General features: G+C 35.1%; 1 protein-coding gene across 6 annotated transcripts in view; it reads right to left on the bottom strand.

The window, feature by feature from the left end:
* The window catches only part of ZFR2 (zinc finger RNA binding protein 2), a 115660-nt gene that overhangs the window by 71961 nt on the left and 21644 nt on the right, over nucleotides 1–22055 (bottom strand). For all 6 annotated transcript variants that reach the window (XM_051971950.1, XM_051971947.1, XM_051971946.1 and 3 more), the window contains exon 2: nucleotides 4331–4565. In XM_051971950.1, the coding sequence (XP_051827910.1) occupies nucleotides 4331–4565 (235 nt within the window). The remainder of the gene's footprint in view (nucleotides 1–4330; nucleotides 4566–22055) is intronic.

The raw sequence follows: 22055 nt of genomic DNA, 5'->3' as shown, positions 1-22055 counted from the left end.
TAGATATGTGTTATTACTGCCCACTTATAAATGAGGAAACTAATTAACTGATTTGCCCAAGATAATATGCCTAGTTAGTGGTGGATCTAAAATTTAGAACAAGGTCTTTTGATTCCGAGTCTAATGTTCTTTCCATTATGTCATACTGCCTCTTATACTAAGTACCATATACAAAGTAGCATAGAAAAGGCAAAAAGATATAAGCCAAACTAGAAGTAGTTGTAAGCAAATTAGGAAATTCAAATTGTAACTCAGATATTTGACAGGCTCTTCTATAAAATGGGCATAATAATAGCACCTATTTTGCAAGGTTGTCCTGAAGCTCAAATGATATAATATATGTAAAGTATTCTGCAAACCTTAAAATACTATATAAATATTAGTTATTATTATAACTTGGAGTATAATATACACAAGTATAGTACTTTAGGTATTTTTAATGTTACTTTTTATAAAATGCCAGAAAAAACACTGCTTAAGAGGCATGTAGCTAATTATTTTTAATTATTTATTATGAAAAAGCACCACATTACACACATTCTACTTACAACAAAGAATACTTAGTAAGCATCTATGTGCACAATAATGTGACAGATTTTGTGGTAAGTTAAATCATGTATTACAAAGAAGGCTTAATTCTTCTGCTAGACAACAACACAGGGAACATAATTTTCTAATCTTCTCTCAGGGGCATATATTTCTTATTTTAGTTCTGGGTATAAGACAGGGTTCCCATCTTAAGGAACTATCAAATATGACTGGAGAGACAAGTCATTTGCACATTACCACAAATGCTGGCAGTAAAAGGCACAGGATTTAAAACTAGAAGGAATTAGAGAGATCAATCACCCTGTCTAGCCCTTTTATTATAAAGATAAAGAAAGTGAGGTCATTTGAAGCAAAGGTAATATGGGTACCAAAGTTTTAGCTACAGTGCCAGAATCCGAACCACAAATTCAATGCTCCTTATATTAAGCAAATCTGACTATAAAAGTAAAAGCCAACACATCCTATTACAGGGTGGTAGTGTTATTGTTTGTCCTTCATTCTTAAAGAAGACCACAACATCAGGGAGGTGATGCCATGACATGCAAGGGAATTGAATTTCAGTGAGGAAAGGCTGAGCAAAGTCACCTGCCTCACCATCCCCTTGAGAGCCAGCTGGGTCCAGTGGATAGATCATAGATCAAGATGACTGGATATAACCCTGGATGCAGTGAGAGACCTGGGCCTTTTTAAGGTAAGGTCTTCAACAGGTCTCAGTTAAACTGAGGTCACAGCCATTCAGGGAGGCTGGGTAGCAACTGAGGCAAAGATTCTCTTCCTCTAAATCAAAAAAATCTAAATAAATACATGAATGAACTTGAGAGGGGAAGACCCTCAGGGTTTCTGGACAAAGCGGAAATGACTATTTATATTCAGAATCAATCAGGACCCAGAGGGTTGCAGTATGATAGAAGGATACTGGGTCTAGAATCCAGAGGACCAGAGTTCTACATACATGGTCACTGATTTTCTCTTTAATCTTCTGGACCTCAGCCAAATCAAATATCAAGCGAAGGGATGAAGGTTTTTTAACTCTAAAGGTCCAAATATATGATTGCATGAATCCACATTAGAATAGAATTCCCTTTCATGATATCTCCAGGAAGTGATCAGTGAATTTCTAAAGAAAATGAAACTTCACAGATATATGTGTTCAGCATCTTCTCAAATATCAAGTTAGAAAACAACATAATTCTGGAGGAGGTGCTCAATTAGGCTATACCAACTACATGAGGTGAATATAAATATCCTTTAAAGAGTACTGTGAAAAAAGCATCACTAATACTGATTGAAGCTTTCTTGTTGGTCAACCATGATTATTTATTCATGTGAAAAGTGTGATTAATGATAATTTAATAATAACATTTATAAAGTACCTATTGTGCTAATAATGTTTTAAAATATTATCTCGCTTGATTCTCACAACTATACTAGCTTAAGTGCATTTTTATTTCTACTTCACAGTTGAGGAAAATGAGGCAATAGAAGTTAAATGACTTACCTAAGATAATAAGTTAAGAAGTATCTAACTTAAACTGAACTCAGGATTTCCTGATTTCAGCCCCAGAATTTTATTCACTGTGCCCCTTAGCTTCTTGGTTGATAACAGAGTAACAGTTGCCATCATATTCTTTCCCTTGCTCAGGAACTGAATTCCCAGTATCTCTCCTTCAGTCTCCAATCTCTACCAACCTTTACTAGTGATCAGTACATTTTGGGAACTCCACTTCTCAAATAAGTTATAAACAGTTTATTTTGAGCAGGAGTCTACAAACTGTGTCTAAAACAACCCTAAGATTCTACAAAATGTCTTTATGATACTTTTATTAAAAGATGGCAACAAAAAGTAGGATTAATTTGTTATCTCTTTTATAATGTTTGTTTCCATACCATACTAGGAGGAAAAATCCAAGGATATCAAAATCGTTGCAGAAGGCTCTATAATTATAATATAGTTTGAGAACTAGCCCATTATGAGAGCCTAACATTAGATCTAGAATCTTAATGATCATATTGTCTAATCTTTTTATTTTACAGAGAAAGACCCAGTGGCGAATAAACTTAGCCATAGTCACAAAGGTGGTAAGCCGTACAACCAGGTTCTGGGCCCAGTCAAAATTCAATATTCATTCCACTATAACAAAATAACCAAGAGAGCTGGGATGGAACTTTTTGGATGATAGGATTTGGGGAATTGAGCTCATCCTATACTTTATATAATTTAGCACAGTGTCTTGCATATGGCTCAATAAACGTTTTTGATTGATAAATTCAATCATCATCTTGGTCAAAAACAAAGCAAAACAAAACAAAAATTACAAAAGCTTCCTAATCTTTTGAAGCAGAACATAGCAGTTACTTATGCTGATTACCGTATTGGTTCTAAGACATGCCACACTTGTTTTCCCTAAATCACTCTCCTCTAAATAAATTTAAATAGTGGTCAGAATGTTAGCGAGGCAGAAACCTTGAGTTTAATAGTAGCTAGAGACAAACTGTCCAATTCTTCCAATCAAACTTTAGCAAATGAAAGTGAACGGTTGGATCCCAGAAGAGAGAACCTTACTTCCTGAGATTGTTCCTTGGATGGATTCTGTTGAGGTTTTATTAGGGGAGAAAAGGGAGAGGACTGATAGGTAGTTGAAGACTGTCAACCCCTGGCATAAAATAAAAGTTCCACAACCACAAAGAACATGAGAGGAGTAGAAAGAACTCTGAATTTAGGAGTCAAGAGGTTTGAATCGACCATATACTATCTTCTCTGCTGTTACATGATTTTACTGATCTTTGCAAAAAAAGAAAAAAAAAACTAAAATTTCTTCAAAATACTATATTAGCCCAATGTAAATCACGAAAGATTCCCTCCAGATTGGGATAATTTTCTGTTCATTTTTATTATCTTAGTGACAAAAAGTGATGACAAAAATCAACGTAAAGTAAAGTAAGGGAAGACGCATAAGGCTGGAGAGCCTGAGTCCAGCATTCTAGTCTGTGCTTCATATTTAACTTGCTAGAGGAGCCTGAAGCTATAGAGTGCAAGAGGTAAGTATCTATTCCAGGTTAACTTGGCTCACCAAAACTCCTTTTCTGACTGAAATAGCAGAGAAATATTTGTTAATATGTGATTAGAAATCTAGTGACTGAAGGAAAAGTAAAACTACTATACAATGGATCAAAGGCTTAGCTTTGATCTTAGGACAGGAAAAGCAGCTAACAATGGAGATTAAAGGCATTTGGGAGAAAGGTATTCCAGGATATTGATGTGTTAAGTTTACTTTGATGTGTATCTCAACTATTTACAACTCTGTCCTAAGTAACCAAGTTTAGAGCTTAATCATTTATATCTCAGTAGATTGTGCTGGTTAGATTTTGCATTGGAAGTATATATATTTGTCTCTCTGATCAATAAACTTTGAAGATTTCATATTCAAAACTCTCTCTGCCTGGCCCTCTACATGAAGCAACTCATTTTACATTTATAAATTATATTTTTCTTAACCAGAAAATAAAGACAGCTGGACCAAGATCTCCTCCAGCTATAATATCTCATATATTTGCATTGGGGAAAAAAAAAGTAGTAAAAAAATCTCCTTAGTAATTGATAAAATTTTGAATACGATCATTTCATGTAATTATTTTACATAGTTTTCCAGGTATATCTACATGTCTTTTCCTTTCAAAAAGTTCTTATTGGTATGATCTATATTTGAAGGCAGCATTTATTCATATCAATATAATGTTAGTTGTCAAAGAAAGGTATCAGAAGCTCTTTTGAGAGTAATACCTGGTAATTCAATGCTGTGGAAGGCTGTGAGGTTGGTTCCTGCTGACGAGGACTGTAACTGTAATCCTGACCTGTATGGGCCTGGTATCCACCAAAACCCACTGAGGAGATTTGCCGGGGCACTGGGGTTGTAGGAACATATGATGGGGTCACAGCCTGGGATACTCCAGGACTTGGCTGGACTGAATAATTTGTTGCAGTGCTTGAGTGAGAATAAGCAGTAGCAGGTTGAGTACTGGAAACCAAAATAAACACAAAAGAATCCACCAGGTTAGCTTAAATATGAATTTCAGTTCAATAACACAAAATCCATTCACATTGCCTTTGGCTGTATCATTTAAGCTCAAATCTAGTTGGAAGTTAACATGGTTTTCTTGAAAACTGAGGCACTTTTTTTTGCACAGAAAGTTTAACTTTAATAATATAACCCCTCTGCTCACTCCAGTTAGGTAGTGCCCTCAGAGATCTGGGACCATACAAAGAGATGTTATAATAGGATATACTGGTTTACAGAAAGAGCAATTTGATCTAACCTATTATTTACATAACATTTTAAACTGAAATAGAGTAGTAAGAGCAAAAAATATCCGAACATATTTACTAAAGAAGTTATCATATGAGAACTAAAAATATAATTATAGCAATAAAAACAGTGCTTGCATGGATTAAAATTTTTAATCCATAGAAGAAAGCCTGCAAAAGATCAGTAGCAGACTATTATCCTTCAGTATTCAGTTCAACAACATCTATTAAGCACTTTCATACGAGACACTAGCTCTGAAGATGTGAAAATAGGTATGACAAAGGGCCTGCTCAGAAGCTTACAATCTAATGGTGATATGGACAAGTATAAACACACACACATACAAAATGATATATTAGAGAATGAAATAAATACAAAAGAGAACTCTAGACAAAATGCTATAAAAAAATTTGAAGAAGGAAAGAGCAATTTCACCTAGGAAAAAGGTAACATCTGTATTGAGCCTAGAAGGAGGGACTAGATGAAAACTGCGAGCAGAAAAGGATAAAGGAAGATTTGAATATTAGCATGAAGAGAGAAGATGGGATACAAATGAGCAACAAAGTTAAATTTGGCTAAAATATCAAATATGTGAAAGAGAATATGATATAAGAAAGAACAAGTAGAATGGAGTCAGGCAATGGAAGGCTTTGAGTCAGGCCTTAATATTTTATTTAAGAGCCAAAGAAGAGCTACTGAAGGATTCTTAGTAAAGAAGTAAGACAATACTTGTATTTCATTAGGAATATTATTTAGGAAATAAGCAGAACTAGAAGAACATTGTATACAATAACTGCAAGATTATGTGATGATCAACCATGATATACTTGGCTCTTCTCAGTAATGTGGTGATTCAAGATAATTCCAATAGACTTGGGGTAGAAAATGCCATCCACATCCCAAGAAAGAACTGTTAGGGGCCAGAATTCTGAACTTGAAGCATTCTTACAAGATACTAAGTCAGTGGAATTGACAAAGACAATAGTTATCTAATTTAATATGGTTCAGCATGATTGATTTAATATCACAAGGAGATGTTATGGACCAGAACTTGAAACAAGGTACTGTGGAATTGAGGAGACAATGGTTAAATCTAGTTTAGCATTGATTTAATTCTACAACTAATAGTGGTTTCCTGGTGATATAATGATTAGTTTGTACTCAGTGTGTAGCATATAAGCTAGAAGCCTCAGCCAGGCAAATTCAGAGATTCAGAGACAAGTGGACAGAAGGCTGGAGGCTAAAGGCTGGAGCACAAACCCTTGGACTCAGACAGATTCATCCCATCTCATACCACCTTGGTGGCAGGCTCTCCTCCTTCACTTCTCCACTGAAACCAAGACTCTGGAAGGTCTCTGGAGAACCAGCTGAGCTCCAAGTGAAGGAGACAAGACTTTGAAAGAGATAATAAAGGATTTGGACTTTAACACTTGGCTGCACTTGTGGTGATTGCTAAACTGAAACAAAGACTGCTCCCAGAGACCCCAAGAAAACCTCAACAGAAAATATTACATTTTGGAGAGAATATTACAAAGAACTATAGAGACTGAATGTGAATTGAAGCATAAGTGTTTTTACCTTTTTTTTTTTTTGCTAGCTTGCTTTTTCTTTCTCATGTTTTTTCCCACTTGATCTGATTTTTCTTTTAAATATGATAAATATGGAAATATGTTTTAAAATATTGTATATGTATAACCTGTATCATATTGCTATCTTGGAAAGAAAGGATATAAAGGAACAGAGGAGAAAAAAATTGGAACACAAAGTCTTATAAAAATGAATGTTGAAAACTATCTTTACATGTATTCAGAAAAAATAAAATACTATTGAGAAAAAAATGGAATATTAATTTAGTTTATCAGTCATTCAAAAGACAACCAAGGCCATGGAATATATGCCAGAATTGATCTATTTATTTATTTATTTCATTGTGCAAAAATTGTTACTGTGAAATACATACATCATTACTATTCTTACTTTAATTTTTTTAAATGGAATATTACTCAGGCAGTGTGTGGAAATAAGAAAACCAATTAGAGCAATTTCTAACGGTCAATACCTAAAAAATAATTAGTCCTATATTAGGGTTGGGGCAGCTAAGTATTACAGTATATAGAGTGCTGGGGGCTAGAGTCAGGAAGACCTGAGTTCAAATTTGACCTCATACATTTATTTGCTGTGTGAGCCTGTGCAAGTCACTTAACCCTATTTTACCTCAGTTTCTTCATCTGTAAAATGAGCTGGAAAAGGAAATGGCAAACTACCCCAATATTTTTTGCCAAGAAAACCCCAAATGAAGCCATGAAGAGTCAGATACAACTGAAATAACTGAACAACAAAAATATTAGGGCTGTCATATTAAGTTTATTTTGTTTATTTATTATTTTGTTGAGGCAATTGGGATTAAATGACTTGCCTAGGGTCACACAGCCAAGAAGTGTTAAGTGTCTGAGATCAGATTTGAACTCAGGTCTTCCTGACTTTAAGGCTAATGCTCTATCCACTTCACCAACTATCTGCCTCCATCTTAAATTTAGAAAGTCACTAGACTTGATAAATGTTACAAAGATAGTAAGGATAAGCCTTGACAACTAAATGGACACATGGAATAATAGAGAATTAAGAATCAAAGATGACTCTAACCAGTAAATTTTTATTCTATTTTGATTCATTTTTTAAAAATTAGTATTCTCAAATATATAACACATTTACTTATTAAGGTGCTATTTTCTATCCCTCACAAGTACACCCACTCTAACTCTTAAATAAAGTTATGGTACCAAGACAACACTAAATAGTCATTGTACAGTGAAACAGAACTATCTAATGAAGTAAAACAAGCTCTTATCTATGATAGTTTATGATGCTTTCGCCTCTATCAAAAAAGCAGCACTTCTACAAACTATTGGGAAGGAATGAGAGAATATTTGGGCCTCCAAAAATAGAATGATTCATAAAAATCCTACATTCTCCTGTTATGATCTTGTTCTGCTGGTTTCTTTATTGCATTTCATTTTTTAAAAATTACTTAAGAAGTTTGGATATAAAACTATCCCAAAAAGCAATAAATGTCGTGTGGCACACATTTGCTTACATTAAAATATAAACACACACACACACACACACACACACACACACACACACACACACACACAAACCCATCCACTGATCTAAAGTTTTATTAAATATTAGGTCAATATTATCTTTCATGCTAAAATGAGTTTCTAGAGAACAACTAGCATTAATCACTATAATGAATCCAGTAACACTGGCTGAAAACTTTCTAAATTCTATAGTATAGATAATTATAGCTTAATGACAAGTGAACATTCCAAAAGAAAATCAGTAAGACTAATGCTATAATCTAGGCTCCAAAGTGAAAAGATATCAAGGAATTAGTAAATTACAGTCAATAAGTATTTATTAAGAGCTTATTGTATTCCAGTTAATGTTCTAAGCACTGGGAATACCAATATAAGCATGAGAAGACAATGCATAAAATGTGGAGGATGATAGGATGAGTAAGGGAACAAAGGTGCTTGTGGAGGCAAGGTAGATAAAAGTCTGGAGTGCAGCTTGGAGAGGAATAAAGACATGGTTGACTTGGGCACCCTTCTTAAATGGAAATTCCAAGAGAAGCCATTTAATCAGAAAGAAAAGTCTCAGGGACTGAGAATCCTTCCAAAGTTGGGAGGGGAAAAAAATTATATCTTTATTTTCACAAACCTTTAGTTTCCTTTGTAATCTTATGTATTTTATTAAAAGCATTTAAAGACACTTTTCTTAAAAGAAGTTGATAGTTTTGATAAAACTGCCAAAGGGAGGGGTTCTGTATCACAAAATATATAGGAAGATGCCTATTCAAGTACTGCTAATATTCTTTAATGCAGAATCAGAAGAGATCTCAGGCTTAACTAGTCTAACCTGTCACTGAGGATGAATATCTTCTTTAACTCTGACAAGAAATCAGTTATTACAAGAAAATCTGAAATGATAAGGACCTTATTACTTTACAAGGCAGCCCATTCTATTTCCAGACTATACTACTTCTTAAGGTAATTTCCTTTTATTGAATGGAAAAACAATCCTCTTCAATTTCTTGTTCAACCAACAGGCCCTATTACTATCTTCTGGGGCCAAATAGTACAAGTCTAATCCTTCATCCATTTTCCATAAGGCCTGAAAGACGGCAGTAAAAAGTAGTATTGTAGCCCCACTTGTGATCCCAACAAAGTTTCTGGATATTTAATTCTTGTTTCCAACTGTGAAGAGGCATAGGCACGGGTATCTCAGTTTGAGAGAGATGGCAGTTATGGAGAGAGCAACTATGTGGTCAAGTAGTGAGAAAGAAAGAAAAAAGGAGAGAGATAGGGCATGTGGAATTAAAAAGGGAGTTGAAATATGAAGATTACCTTTGTAGCAAACCCAAATTTTAATGGGAAATTTTTAACCTTTAACCTAAATAATGGAAACCTAAATAAGTCCTTGGGGTAAAGGTAGAACTCACCAGAACTGGCTAGGGTAAGAGTCTAAGGGTATTGGGAAGAACCTAATTATATCATATTTATCTTGTTATCCAACGGGAATCCAATACACATAGCGGTATCATGAGCCTGAGTGCTAAATAGGTCCCTGAGGACAAGGTGTTATTAATCAGAGAGGGAGAATCCTATCTCTCTCCATCACATCTGTGTGTGTGTATGTATAGTTTCATTTATTATATGGTTTAGAGACTCTTAGGAGACCCTTTGCATTACCTGCATTTTCTATGAGGTAACATAAAGACTATTTATAGTTAATATATACTATTTCCCCTGAGTACTTGGACAGGGACTGGGTTTTTTATCCATATTTATAGCAATGTAGACAAAAACTATACTCTGAGATTCCCAAGAGAAACTCTGCTAGAAAGTGAATGAGCCAAAGAAATGTGATTTGGGCTTTAAACCTCAAGTCTAGGTAAGCCCAGATATTGGGATGCTAAATTACAGGGTATGTTATTTGATACATACTTTGTACTTAGTTGCATGCATGATGTTTCACCCCAGTACAACGCAAACTGCTTAAGAGCAGGGACTATTTTATTCTAGCATTGTACCTGAAAGTAGATTCTTAATAAATGTTTGTTGAACTAAATTGAATTTCGTATAATAGCCCTTCAAAAATGATCTTCCACTGCTTTTTGAAAAGAATTATCACAAACTGTACACAAAAATCTATAGTTTCATGTACAATACCCCTTTTCAGGTCTACTGTGTATATGGAAGTACTCATTTTGATTGGTGTAGGTTAAATTCAGATTTTTTTTTTTTTTGAGAGGCAATCAAGGTTAAGTGACATGCCTAGGGCCATACAGCTATTAAGAGTCAAGTATCTGAGACCATATTTGAACTCAGATTCTCCTGACTCCAGAATGTTCTATCTACTGTTCTATCCATCTAGCTGCCCCCTCAGATTTTTTGTTTTTTGTTTTGAAGGAAAAGTAAAAGTAGATTACTGCAACATTCAAAATAGTTTCATAGTTTTATTCATTTGGATGTTCTTTCAAATATACTTTGCAACCTGTCTATGCTTATGCAACCTGTGTAACTATTGCCCATGTCCTCCTATAAATTCATCAAAGGGAGTCCTTGTTGCAGAACTACTTCAACTTCCCATCTATCATCCCTCACCCTATAACTAATCTATTTTTTCTTCCTTACTCATTTCAATAATGACATCTTTTATTCCCATCATGCGCCTCTCCATTGTCTTCATATATTAGTTATCAACTGTTTGGAGATCAATGTTTTCCAAGTTGTGTAGCCATATAACAATACTAGTAGAATATAAATATTAAAAATGCAGGTCTTTGTTTTTAGAAGGATGGACTCTTTAAAGCAGTTTTATAATTTCCTGAAAGCATTCCAGCCTGACCTTCTCTGATTTAATTCTGGGTCCATCCCAAAGCAATGTTCTTTTGCACTAAACGTGTTAGACATACATACTTGTGGCTCTACAGGTTGTCCAGGAAATAACTCATCACTATTAATGCAACAGGCATTCTTCATTCATTTCGTCTTTCACAGGTGGATGATCTCTTGAAAGAGACTTCAACACCAGAACATTATACAATGTCATCCACAAAAATGATAACTCATCATCCACAGAGAATCCCTTTTAAGTTTGGACTCTGATGGATCACTTTCACATTATCAGATAAGACTGGCAAGTAAATATCACCCCCTTTTATGCCTCGTCTTTTAGGTTTACAATCAAAGAATCACTGAAAGGGCTATTCCTGCCCTCATTAATGATTTTGACATAAGGATAGGAGACACTTTGTCAGAGGAGAGTCTTCAAGTGTGTGTATATAATATGTGTATATGGCATTTTTAATATTTCTCACTGATCATACCCAACATGTTGGTTTTCATTGTCTTCTATGGGATATTAATACATGCATATTAAAAAAGAAATATTGCATATGTACATATGCACATATTATATATAATACATGCATATATTATCTAAAACTGTGAATTTCCATTATGTACATTTGGATTTTTAAAATATAATTCATAGAGCTTGTGAGGAAGTGAGGGTTAAATTCCAAGTTAACAAAGAAGTTCCAGTATTAACCTATTTGTCTATGTTCTCTTTTAATCTTTCTTCATTCTTTTATAATTTTTTAATGTAAACCAAAAGGTTTTTCATAATTAGCAAACAATAAGCAATGGGGTTTTATATTCTCTAAATCTTTTAGTCAGTTGCAAAATGGTAAGATGAAGTTCATTGTAGAATATTGTAAAGTTTTTCTCCTCTTATTAATGGGATTCCTCAATTTATATATCAAAAAGTCATGTATAAACAGAAAAAGACACACAGGTCAGTAGTAATTCTCAGTCACTTTTTTTCTAGTACTGTTAAGGTACAAAATCTTAGAACCTAATTTAATTGGGAGTAACTGGACAGAGAATTGAATTTAGAGTCAATAAGTTTTGGGTTCAAATCTTGCCTCAGACACTTATCAACCATATAACCTTGGACAAATCACTTAACTTCTTTGTAACTTACACATCCTTTTTAAACCTATGATTTATGATCCTCTAATCCTATGAGCTGCTATTCCTCATCCAGCTAAGTAGCTATTCTATTCTTATTAAATAAATGCACCAAATAAAGCTATCATGAATCAATTTTCCCAAGTCCTTGGATTTTAATTACATTTTACTATATTGTATTTATCATGAATATTTGTAAGCACCTTTTTCATGTGTTTATAAATTTCTTTTTGAAGGCCAGTCATCTAGAAGGGAATGCAAGGAATTACTCTGTAAAAAGAAAATAATTTGTCATAAAACAGTATCATCAAAGAAGAAGAAAATGAAGATACAAGTTCTGACTTTTAACCATCTTTTAATCCTAAAGTCAAACCTTTCAAATTGTTATAGTGGAAAGAACACTGGAGATGGGTTTCACTCTAGCTCTGCTACTTATAATTATGTGATCTTGTACAAAATCCCTTACTTCTCTGGGCTTGAATTTTCTCATCTGTTAAATGAGAAAGTTGAGTTAGATAATATCTAAGATCACTTCCAGACCATAGGATCTATAGTAGAAGTATCAAATAGAAACAGACTCCTGATATTATCAGGAGTCTGATATTACATACTGACTTAAATTAACAATAGCCATAGTATATTCTATGGATGGATGGATGGATGAATGTAAAATTTTGTAGATACCCTTGGGAGTTCTGCAGCTCAAATTTGACCTCTCTGCTCTACACTGTAAATCCTGATATTTCAAATCTTGTAAAGTGGGAAAGCTTGTGGAGAAAAGCAGCATACAGTACAATAAAAAAAGAATTTGAGTCAAAACACATAGGTTTAAATCTTAATTTTGCTACTTACTACCTGTGTGACTGTCAAATTACCTCACCTCTCTAGGCCTCATCAGTATATAAATGTATGGACTGTTAGTGTATCAATAAATTAGTGGCATTGAACTAGGTACTAAAATTTCTTCATCAATTTATAAGAAGCAAATTGCTTCTAGTCATTGTATTAAATGATTCTAAATAGGAAATATATTAGGGCTGATTAGGATGATTGATGAATTTTTCCCAAAAGAAGAATTTCTTCTAAAAGCCAATCAAGCCTGTCTGGCTAATTGATATCAACTAATAAATAAAGGTGGAAACACACTGATGGGGGGTGCTCATAAAAGCAAGAGCATTAGACATTCCCAATCCCTCAAGGTTAACCTAAGAACTCTGAGAAGTAGCTTTTGAGGATCCAACCTTGCAATGAGAATGGAGGATTGAGATGGTAGCCAGAGCCTATACTACATATAAAATAGGGGGCTTGCATTAGATAACCTCTGAAGTCCCTTTTAATTTTTATTTCTTTTTTTTATATAATAGCTTTTTATTTTTCAAAATACATGCAATTTTCATCATTCACTCATGCAAAACCTGGTTCCATATTTTTCTCCCTCCCTTCTCCCCCTTTCCCCCACCAGACAGCAAGTAATCCAATATAGGTTAAACACGTACAATTTGAATTCCCTTCTAATCTAAATCCTGCAATCTCCTGTACCTTTTGTTAGCCTTGTCTCTTACCAGATAAGTTTGTTAATAGGAACATTTTCACTTTTTGTCTTTATATACTCAGTATTGAACACAGTACCTGTGATGTTTTTGACTCTCTAGATTTCACCACCGGCAACCATTTCACTGTGTTACTTCCCTCACTTCCAGGGGTTCCCACTCATGCTGGCCATCTCTTCCCACTGGCTAAGTCCCTTCCACTGTCCTCCATTTTGGGAATGGTCCAAGTCAGCTACACTTCATTGCTCTGTCAGCTAAGCTTCTTCCATCTGGACTTAACTACTATGTGAACCTTCATCTGTGTACCTTCTCCCTGCCCAACTCCCACTCCTCGTGTGGTGTGTGTGTGTGTGTGTGTGTGTGTGTGTGTGTGAGAGAGAGAGAGAGAGAGAGAGAGAGAGAAGAAAATAGACAGAGAGAAAGAGAGAGGGAGGAAGAGGGGAGGAGACAGAGAAAGAGAGACAGAAAGGAGAGATAGAGACAGAGACAGAGAGAAGGAAAGAGACAAGAGAGGAGAGACAGAAACAGACAGAGACAGAGACAGAGAAGGAGAGAGGGAGGGAGAGATCTTCCCCCATTAAAATGTAGCTTCTCCATGCTTATTTTGCATTCCTAGCTCTTACCACAATGCCTGGTGCATAGTAAATGTTTAATAAACACTTGTCTACCTCCATACCTGCTACACAATAAGTGATAAATAAATGTTTATTGATTAATTAACATGACCTTACGGCTTCTTTCTAATCCACCACTTCTTCACCTACATTTTCTCTTTTTCCTAAGGAGAACACATTCTCTTTGCTTCTCAGAATCCCTTGTTTCCCTCAAAACTCAGCCCAACCAGAAGTTCTTATCTCTCCTTCCCCATCCTGTCCTTTTCCTCCCCCCAACCCCCTCAGAGAAGACTTCCCTCCCAAACTGCACCTCCCCTCCCCACCACTCCCATGAAATGACTTTGTATTTATTTTGTATATCTACTTCATTATGTAAGTGGGTTGTTTTTTTTTTTTCCTTTAAAAGAATATGCTTCTTGCAGAAGGAATTGCTCTATTTTTATCTTTGTATCCCCAGGGCATAGCACAGAATTTGGTACTTTATAAATGCCAAATACCTACCCAAAGTTAAATTAATAATTACCTTCATCCAGTCCTGAAAGAGAGAAGGAATGACATAAAAGTGAAGTATGAGTTTATTATCTTTTAAAAACAAATGTTTTGAGTGGTCTCACAAATACAAGAACCATAGAATTTAGAGTTGCAAAAGATCTCTTTGGCCATTTAGTCCTATCATAAATATTATGACATACCTAATAAGTAGCCATCCATTTGATGATCCACTCTGCTTGATGACTTCTAATGTAAGATAAAAGGAGGACCAAGCATCTTTTGAGAAAGCACACTCTACTTTTGGACAGATAAATGTCAGGAAATTTTTCTTGACATTAAGTCTAAATCTGGCTCTGTTAATTTAAAAAAAACTGCTCCTTGTTGTACCCCATAGGCACAATCTTTCTTTCACATATAGCCTTTCAAACACTTTAAGATAGCTATCCTGTCTTACTTTGGCTCAATTCATATTCTAAAGTAAACAATAAAAGCAGTTTATATCCAAAGCTTCCAGAAGTCACTCTTCTTTTTTAAAAATTTCTATTTATATTTTCTCATAGGATTTAATTCTCATAGGATTTCTCATAGGATATATTTACTAAATAAATATATACTGAATAATCAAATGAAATCTCTCATTTCATGAGATCATGATAGTAGATTGTCCATTCAATCTCTGTTCAATCCAATGTATTTAAAGGAATCTCAAAATGAAAATTCCAAGGAACATTGTATCTAGAAACCAGAGCTTCTAGATCAAAGAATAATACTGCAAGCAGCCAGTTCACTTGACTTATACATTCTTAGATCAAGCTCTCAATCTCAATCTCTGTCTCTTCGCTGTCTCTCTCTCTGTCTTTGTTTCTGTCTCTGTCTTTCTGTTTCTGTTTCTGTTTCTGTCTCTGTCTCTCTCTTCCACTGTCTCTGTCTCTCTCAGGCGACTGTCTGTCTCTTTCTCTCTTCCCCCCCCCTTTTTTTCCTTCCTCCTTTCCTCCTTTTTCTTTTAAGACTATCAGGGCATAACAGAATCATTCCCAGTCCTTCTGCCTAATTAATTAAACCTCTTCTATGCTCCTGATAAAGATGGATGATAGAGAAAGAATTCTAATATCAAGGATCCACAGTCAAGATCACACATAATTTTAACAGTCATTTTAGTTGGATAAAGGAATCCAGCATTCCAAAAGGCAAAGGAGATAAGATTATAACCAAAAATAGCTTACCCAGAAAAACTAAGAATATTGTTACAAGGGAAAGAAATAGAGGGCCTCTAAGCATTTCTGAATTAAAAAAAAAAAAAAAACAGGACACAGAAACTTTTAAATTGTAACACTAGAGTGAAGACAAATACAAATAAGGAAAAAATACAAAAAAAAAGAACAATCATAAAGAACTATAGAAGGATATACTACAATATGAGGAGGTATCCTCTCTATCATCCATCTTTATCAGGAGCATAGAAGAGGTTTAATTAATTAGGCAGAAGGACTGGGAATGATTCTGTTATGCCCTGATAGTCTTAAAAGAAAAAGGAGGAAAGGAGGAAGGAAAAAAAGGGGGGGGAGGAGAGAGAGAAAGAGACAGACAGTCGCCTGAGAGAGACAGAGACAGTGGAAGAGAGAGACAGAGACAAAAACAGAAACAGAAAGACAGAGACAGAAACAAAGACAGAGAGAGAGACAGCGAAGAGACAGAGATTGAGATTGAGAGCTTGATCTAAGAATGTATAAGTCAATGAACTGAAGCAGTAACAATAAAGTAAAGTCAAATGATTCTGAAAGAATTAGGTGGTAGAACCAACCACAAGCCCAGAAGATTAATGATCAAACATGCTACCTACTTCTCTTAGACAAGTGAAAGCCTCAGAGTATAAGCAAAAATATACATATACATATATTTGTGTGTGTATATGTGTGTGTATACATATTAATTTTGTCTGATACTTTATTTTTTAATTAGGTTTTTTCATTCAGCAAAAATATGCCTTCTCTTCCCCACCCTCCTAGTTGAGAATGAAAGAAAAACAAGTTACAAGTCAGTTAAGCAAAACAAATTTTTGCACTGATCACATTCAAAAGGATGTATCCCCAGATTTTAGTAAAGTGTCCTACACAAAGTAAATGCTTAATTGTTTGACTGATTGATGAAAGGAGAGGAAGTAGAAGGAACGGAGATAGCTTTCTCAAGCTGTGCTAGATTATGACAGACTGCCACGTGGAGGATATAACATTTCAGGCAAGGGACATAGCTTGCATAAGCACATAGAGGGTTGGTAAAGAAGAATCATGTGAAACGATATTGGAAAGGAAATTTGGTGCCAGATCATAAGAGAGTTTTAAATGGCAGATTGAGGAGGTTATCTAATCATAAAGGCTCCTTTATGGAAAGGAGAAATAGTAGTGTCTAGTAAGGGTATATTTTTCAAGATGGGAAGATCTGGACATACTTGCAAGAAAGAAGGAAGGAATAAATTAGCAAAGATTGAAAATAAAGAGTCATAAGAAATGACTGATAACAGATGTTCAATGAACAATACAAAGGCCATAAATACTAGCAATTACATTGTGAAGTGATGAAGCTGGAAACCAGATTACAAAGAGTCCAAAAGTGAGAAAAGATGGTAATGAATGTGGACAGTTTTTTTTTTTCAAATCCAGAATTCTTTTCATTACATATATATAATATATATATATGTGTGTGTGTGTGTGTGTGTGTGTGTGTGTATGCTTTCTTTCCCCTTATCCTTTACTTGTGCTATATTTTTTTAATCTAGTGATTTAATTTTCAACATCATTAAATTTCTTCTTATCAGATTTAACCCCACATAGCTAATGTGTTGAAATATATATATTTTATATCCTTCCTAGCTTTCTATCATCCAAAAATCTAGGGCATTTATGCTTTCATGCAACTTATTAATATGCTGAAGCCAAACCAAGTTCCCTGAGTTGTCTGACATCAATTTATTGAATCATTACAGAGTTCAATCATGCAACTATTGCATAACCTCCATATAGTTAAAGTTAATTTACTAGTCATTCATATAGGAAGCAAGTTTTCTTCTAAAAATTTGAGATTTAAAGAAAACACAAAATAATTTGAATATATTGTCATCATTTCTATTTTTCAAATGCTATCTTTTGAGAAATAAAATAAATAATCCAACTTCCCTCACCTAAAAACTAGTAGAAAATTTAATGCAAATAACAAATACTTTAAATAGTTCATTGGTCTCACCAGTCAGATTTCATACCAGGGCAATATAAGGGTAAATTGACACATCAACAAAAATCTCAAAGGCTGACTCATATATTGGCCAGTGTCCTACCCTAAATACCAGATCATTCTTAAGTGGTTGATTTGAGATGGATCCTAATGCTTTCTGGGCCCTCTTTGCCCATCCTAAATGACCACAAAGTTCTGAACTGTATGTCAGATATGCCAGGATTAGTTTAAAAATCTAACTTAGCTCCTGACTAGTTCCAGAGATGCCAATAAGTCTCCGAATTTAGACTGATGATCCCAGCAAGATGATTCATAACTACATGTTCTTGATTAGAAATTTTTTTTTAAGTTCCATATTTCTAGTCATCTGGAGGGCTACAAATACATTTACTGTCACTTGAAGACTTCCAAGGAGGGAGAATCCTCTACTTCCTGAGTTAATCCATTCCTCTCACAAACAGCTCTGTAATTTTATAAATTGTTTCTTCATGTTGATTCAAGATCTATTAACAATTTCCCCCTCATTTCTCATAGTTGTAAAATCTGGAACCAAGAACAAGTCAAAAAACTTGTCTTCTATATGATTATCCTTAAAGACTGCAATCATATCTCCTATCCATATCATACTCATATACTGCCTAGACCTTGCCAAGGTCTTTCTCTTTATTATCCTCCATGAAAATAAATAAGAAAAAGGCTCAGATCCCAAAGAGGAAAAAGGAGGAGGAGGAGGAAGGGAGATAGAAATGGATAATCATGAAGAGAGATCATTGCTCTCAGAAGTTAAGATGTAATCAAAGGTGAGAAGAATAAAACTCTCTCTCACTGTTGTAGATTAAGAACTATAATAATGTTTTCATTACCTTGAAAAGGATGAATTAAAAAGCAAACAAAAAAATCTCTGTCCTTAAGAGGCTTACCTTCTAATGAATGAATACAAATTGTTCATTTAAATTAAATACAAGATAATATATGAAAGAAAAGCAGAGTACAAAAAAAAAATGTGAGAAGGGGGTATTTGAGTAGAGCTTTGAAGATAAGGATTATGATAGGCATAGATGAGGAGGGAGCATATTTCAGACAAGGGAGATAGACCTACCAATACATGGAGGTCAGTGATAAACTCTCGAGAGCATGAATAATATGGCTGAAATACAGAGCAAGTAAAGGGAAATAAAGATAAATAACACTGGGAAAGGAGTCCTGGTGCCAGATCATAAAGAACCTTAAAATGCTGGGTTAAAGACCCTTGAGTATTTTTGAGGAGGGGAGTACCATGGTTAGAACTGTACTTAAGATTCTCTTAGCAACTGTACAGAGTATAAGGAATTAGAAGAAAAGGAATTAGAAGCTGAGATGACAATAAGCGTTTGTCACAATAAGGATCCAAACAAGAAGGGACTGAACTAGAGGTACAGTTGTGTAAGTGGATTGACAATTCAACAATTCAATTCAGTAAGCACACACTGAGTTACTACTATTTACAAGGTACTATTCTAGGGGATACAAAGAAAAAAAAATAACTAGAACCTGTTATAAAAAGGTTTTGATATTCACGATACTCCCCTTCTCAAAAATTTTATATGCTGCTGTTGTATTCTTCTGCTGAAGAAGACAACGTGTAAAAATATAAGTCAATAAAAGTTATTTGAGAAGAGAACACTGACTCTTGGGGACTTGGGAGGAGATTGCAAGAAAAAAGTTTCCTTGGGCAGTGGTACTTTATCCAAGACTCAAATATAACTTCATTGAGGGTTTGCTATTTGAAGAAACCAACGTATAACTTGCAGCTCCATCCTAAAGAAAGGGGAGGAGATTTTTATTCTGATATATATATGGATACAAACAGTTCATTGCACTTCAACACTTAGAAAGATTCTTACCAGATACAAGGCATTGTGCTAAACAATAAAGATACAAAAATAAAAATGAAAGTGTTCAGAGGATCAGAGGTCTGAAACTAGAAGGCCCCTTAGAAGAAATCCCTTTCTTACAGAAAAGGATATTGAGGCCCAGGGAACTTAAGTGGCCATGTCACACAGATAATATCAGAGGCAGGATTTGAACTAAGAGCTGCCTATAATTTGCAAAGCCAATATTTTTTCCATTATAACACACTGTCTTCCTTAAAGGGCTTAGGTACTCATACCACTAAAATCAAGGGGGAAATATGAACATATACCTTTGGATATGTGAGCATGAATTTAATCCACTAGCAGTATATATGCTGCACTAAGGTACAAGTCCTCAAGACTGGGATTATGTAAATTATATAAATAAGTTATATAAATAGTAGGAATCCATCACAATAATTTATTAAACTCTTATATGCAAGACACTGTATTCTTTGCCATGAATACAAAAAAAAAAAAAAAATTAGAACAGTCCCTGTGCTCAAGGAGGTCACTTTCTAACGAGATAACATTTAAATACCTAGATTTATAAAAAATTTGTACAGAGTATATATAAGATAATTTTGGAGGATAAGATGCTAGCAGCTGGAGACAATGGAAAAGATCTCCTGCAGAATGTAGAATTTGAGCTGAATCTTGAAAAAAAGCCAGGGAAACTAAGAGGTAGAGGTGAAAGGTCAGAGCATTCTAGGCACAAGAGACAGTCAATACAAAGACACAAAGAAGAGAAATGGAATCTTGCATTTTACTTCAAGAATAGCTCTGTGGCTGGCCTACTGTACACATGAAGAAGAACAAATGTAGGAAAATTAGAAAAGTATAAAAAGGACTAGGTTCTGAAGAGCTTTAAATGCCAAACAGGATTCTTAAATTTTATTCTGGAGGTAAAAGTGAATTACTGTAACTCACTGGAGGAAAGAGGAGGGAGGTTTACCTACAAGTTACAAAATCACCTTGGCAACTTGAATGGAAGATGGATTAGAATGGTGAGAAAGTTGAAGGAAGAAGACCTATTTTCAGGCCACTGCAAATCCATGTGAAAGATGATGAGAGCTGGAACTAAGGTGGTAAATAGGTGAGTAAAGAGAAACGGACACATAGGAGAGATGCTGCAAAAGGAGAAACAAGATCTGGCAGTGGGCTGCATATGTGGGGTGAGTGCAAGTGAGGAATTGAGGATGATTCTTAGGTTTCAGGCCTTGGTGACTCAAAATATAGTGGGGCCCCTGACAGTAATTCAGAAGTGAGAAGATGCAGATGATACATGTGAGATGCCTGTGGGGAAAGTCAATTCTTTAAGTCCAAAAGATAGCTGGTGATACATGAATGTGGCTAAGGAGAGACACTATAGTTGGATATCTTGACCCCTGAATCATCTGCATACAGATGTTGTTGTTTGTCCTTCATTCTGGAAGAGGACCACAACATCAGGAAGGGGGATGCCATGATATACAAGTAAATGGGATTTAATGAGGGAGGGCTGGGCAAGGTCACTGGCCTCACCTCCTCCTCCAGAGCCATCTGGGTCCAGTAGCCAGGTATAGATCAAGACAACTGTATAGGGTCCTGGATGAAATAGGAAACCTGGGCTTTTTTAAACTAAGGTCTTCAACAGATCTCAAGTTTGACTGAAGCAACAGCCATTCAGTGATTAAGGCTAGGTAGCAGTAGAAGCAAAGAATCTCCTCTTTCACCTAGTCCAAAAAAAAAAAAAAAAAACAATACACACACACACACGTGTGTGTGTGTGTGTGTGTGTGTGTGTGTGTGTGTGTGAATGAATCTGGGAGGGGAAGACCTCAGGATTTCTGCTCAAAGCAGAAATGACTGGTTTTTATATTCAATCTGAGTCACAGGACCCAAATAATGACCAAATGGGGCTTGACCTAGAACCCGTTGACGGCCAATGAGAATCAGATTGGTTTTAGCTTAAGGCATGATTCCTAAGAAAGAAATCTAGATAGTAAACCCCCTGAACCCATAGGAACTGATGAGAGCATGAAGTGAAATAATATAAAACAAAGAGAAGAGGGACCAAGCCTTGATTACTAACACATGATTTGTGAGCCTGATACAGATAAAGAACCAGAAGAGATGAAGGAGTATCTAATACCTTGAATTCTGTGTGTATATATGTATGTGCACACACATATATAGACACACATGTGTTCCTGTATATATTCATGCACACATATTTGTGTTTCAGAGTACATAGAGGAGAGAAAAGTAGGATTATAAGGGAGGCTATCTACTTAGGCGAAGAGAGATAGTGGAGGATGAGGTCACAAAGTGTCAAACAAAACTAACCGACTGAACAGAAACAATATTCTACTATCTCATCCTTCAGATTGATGAGATTAAGCCA

The sequence above is a fragment of the Antechinus flavipes genome, chromosome 1 (assembly GCF_016432865.1).
Source record: "Antechinus flavipes isolate AdamAnt ecotype Samford, QLD, Australia chromosome 1, AdamAnt_v2, whole genome shotgun sequence".
NCBI classification, from domain to species: Eukaryota; Metazoa; Chordata; class Mammalia; order Dasyuromorphia; family Dasyuridae; genus Antechinus; species Antechinus flavipes.
Note: the sequence above shows the minus strand (reverse complement) of the source record. Positions and strands in the feature narration are given on the sequence as shown.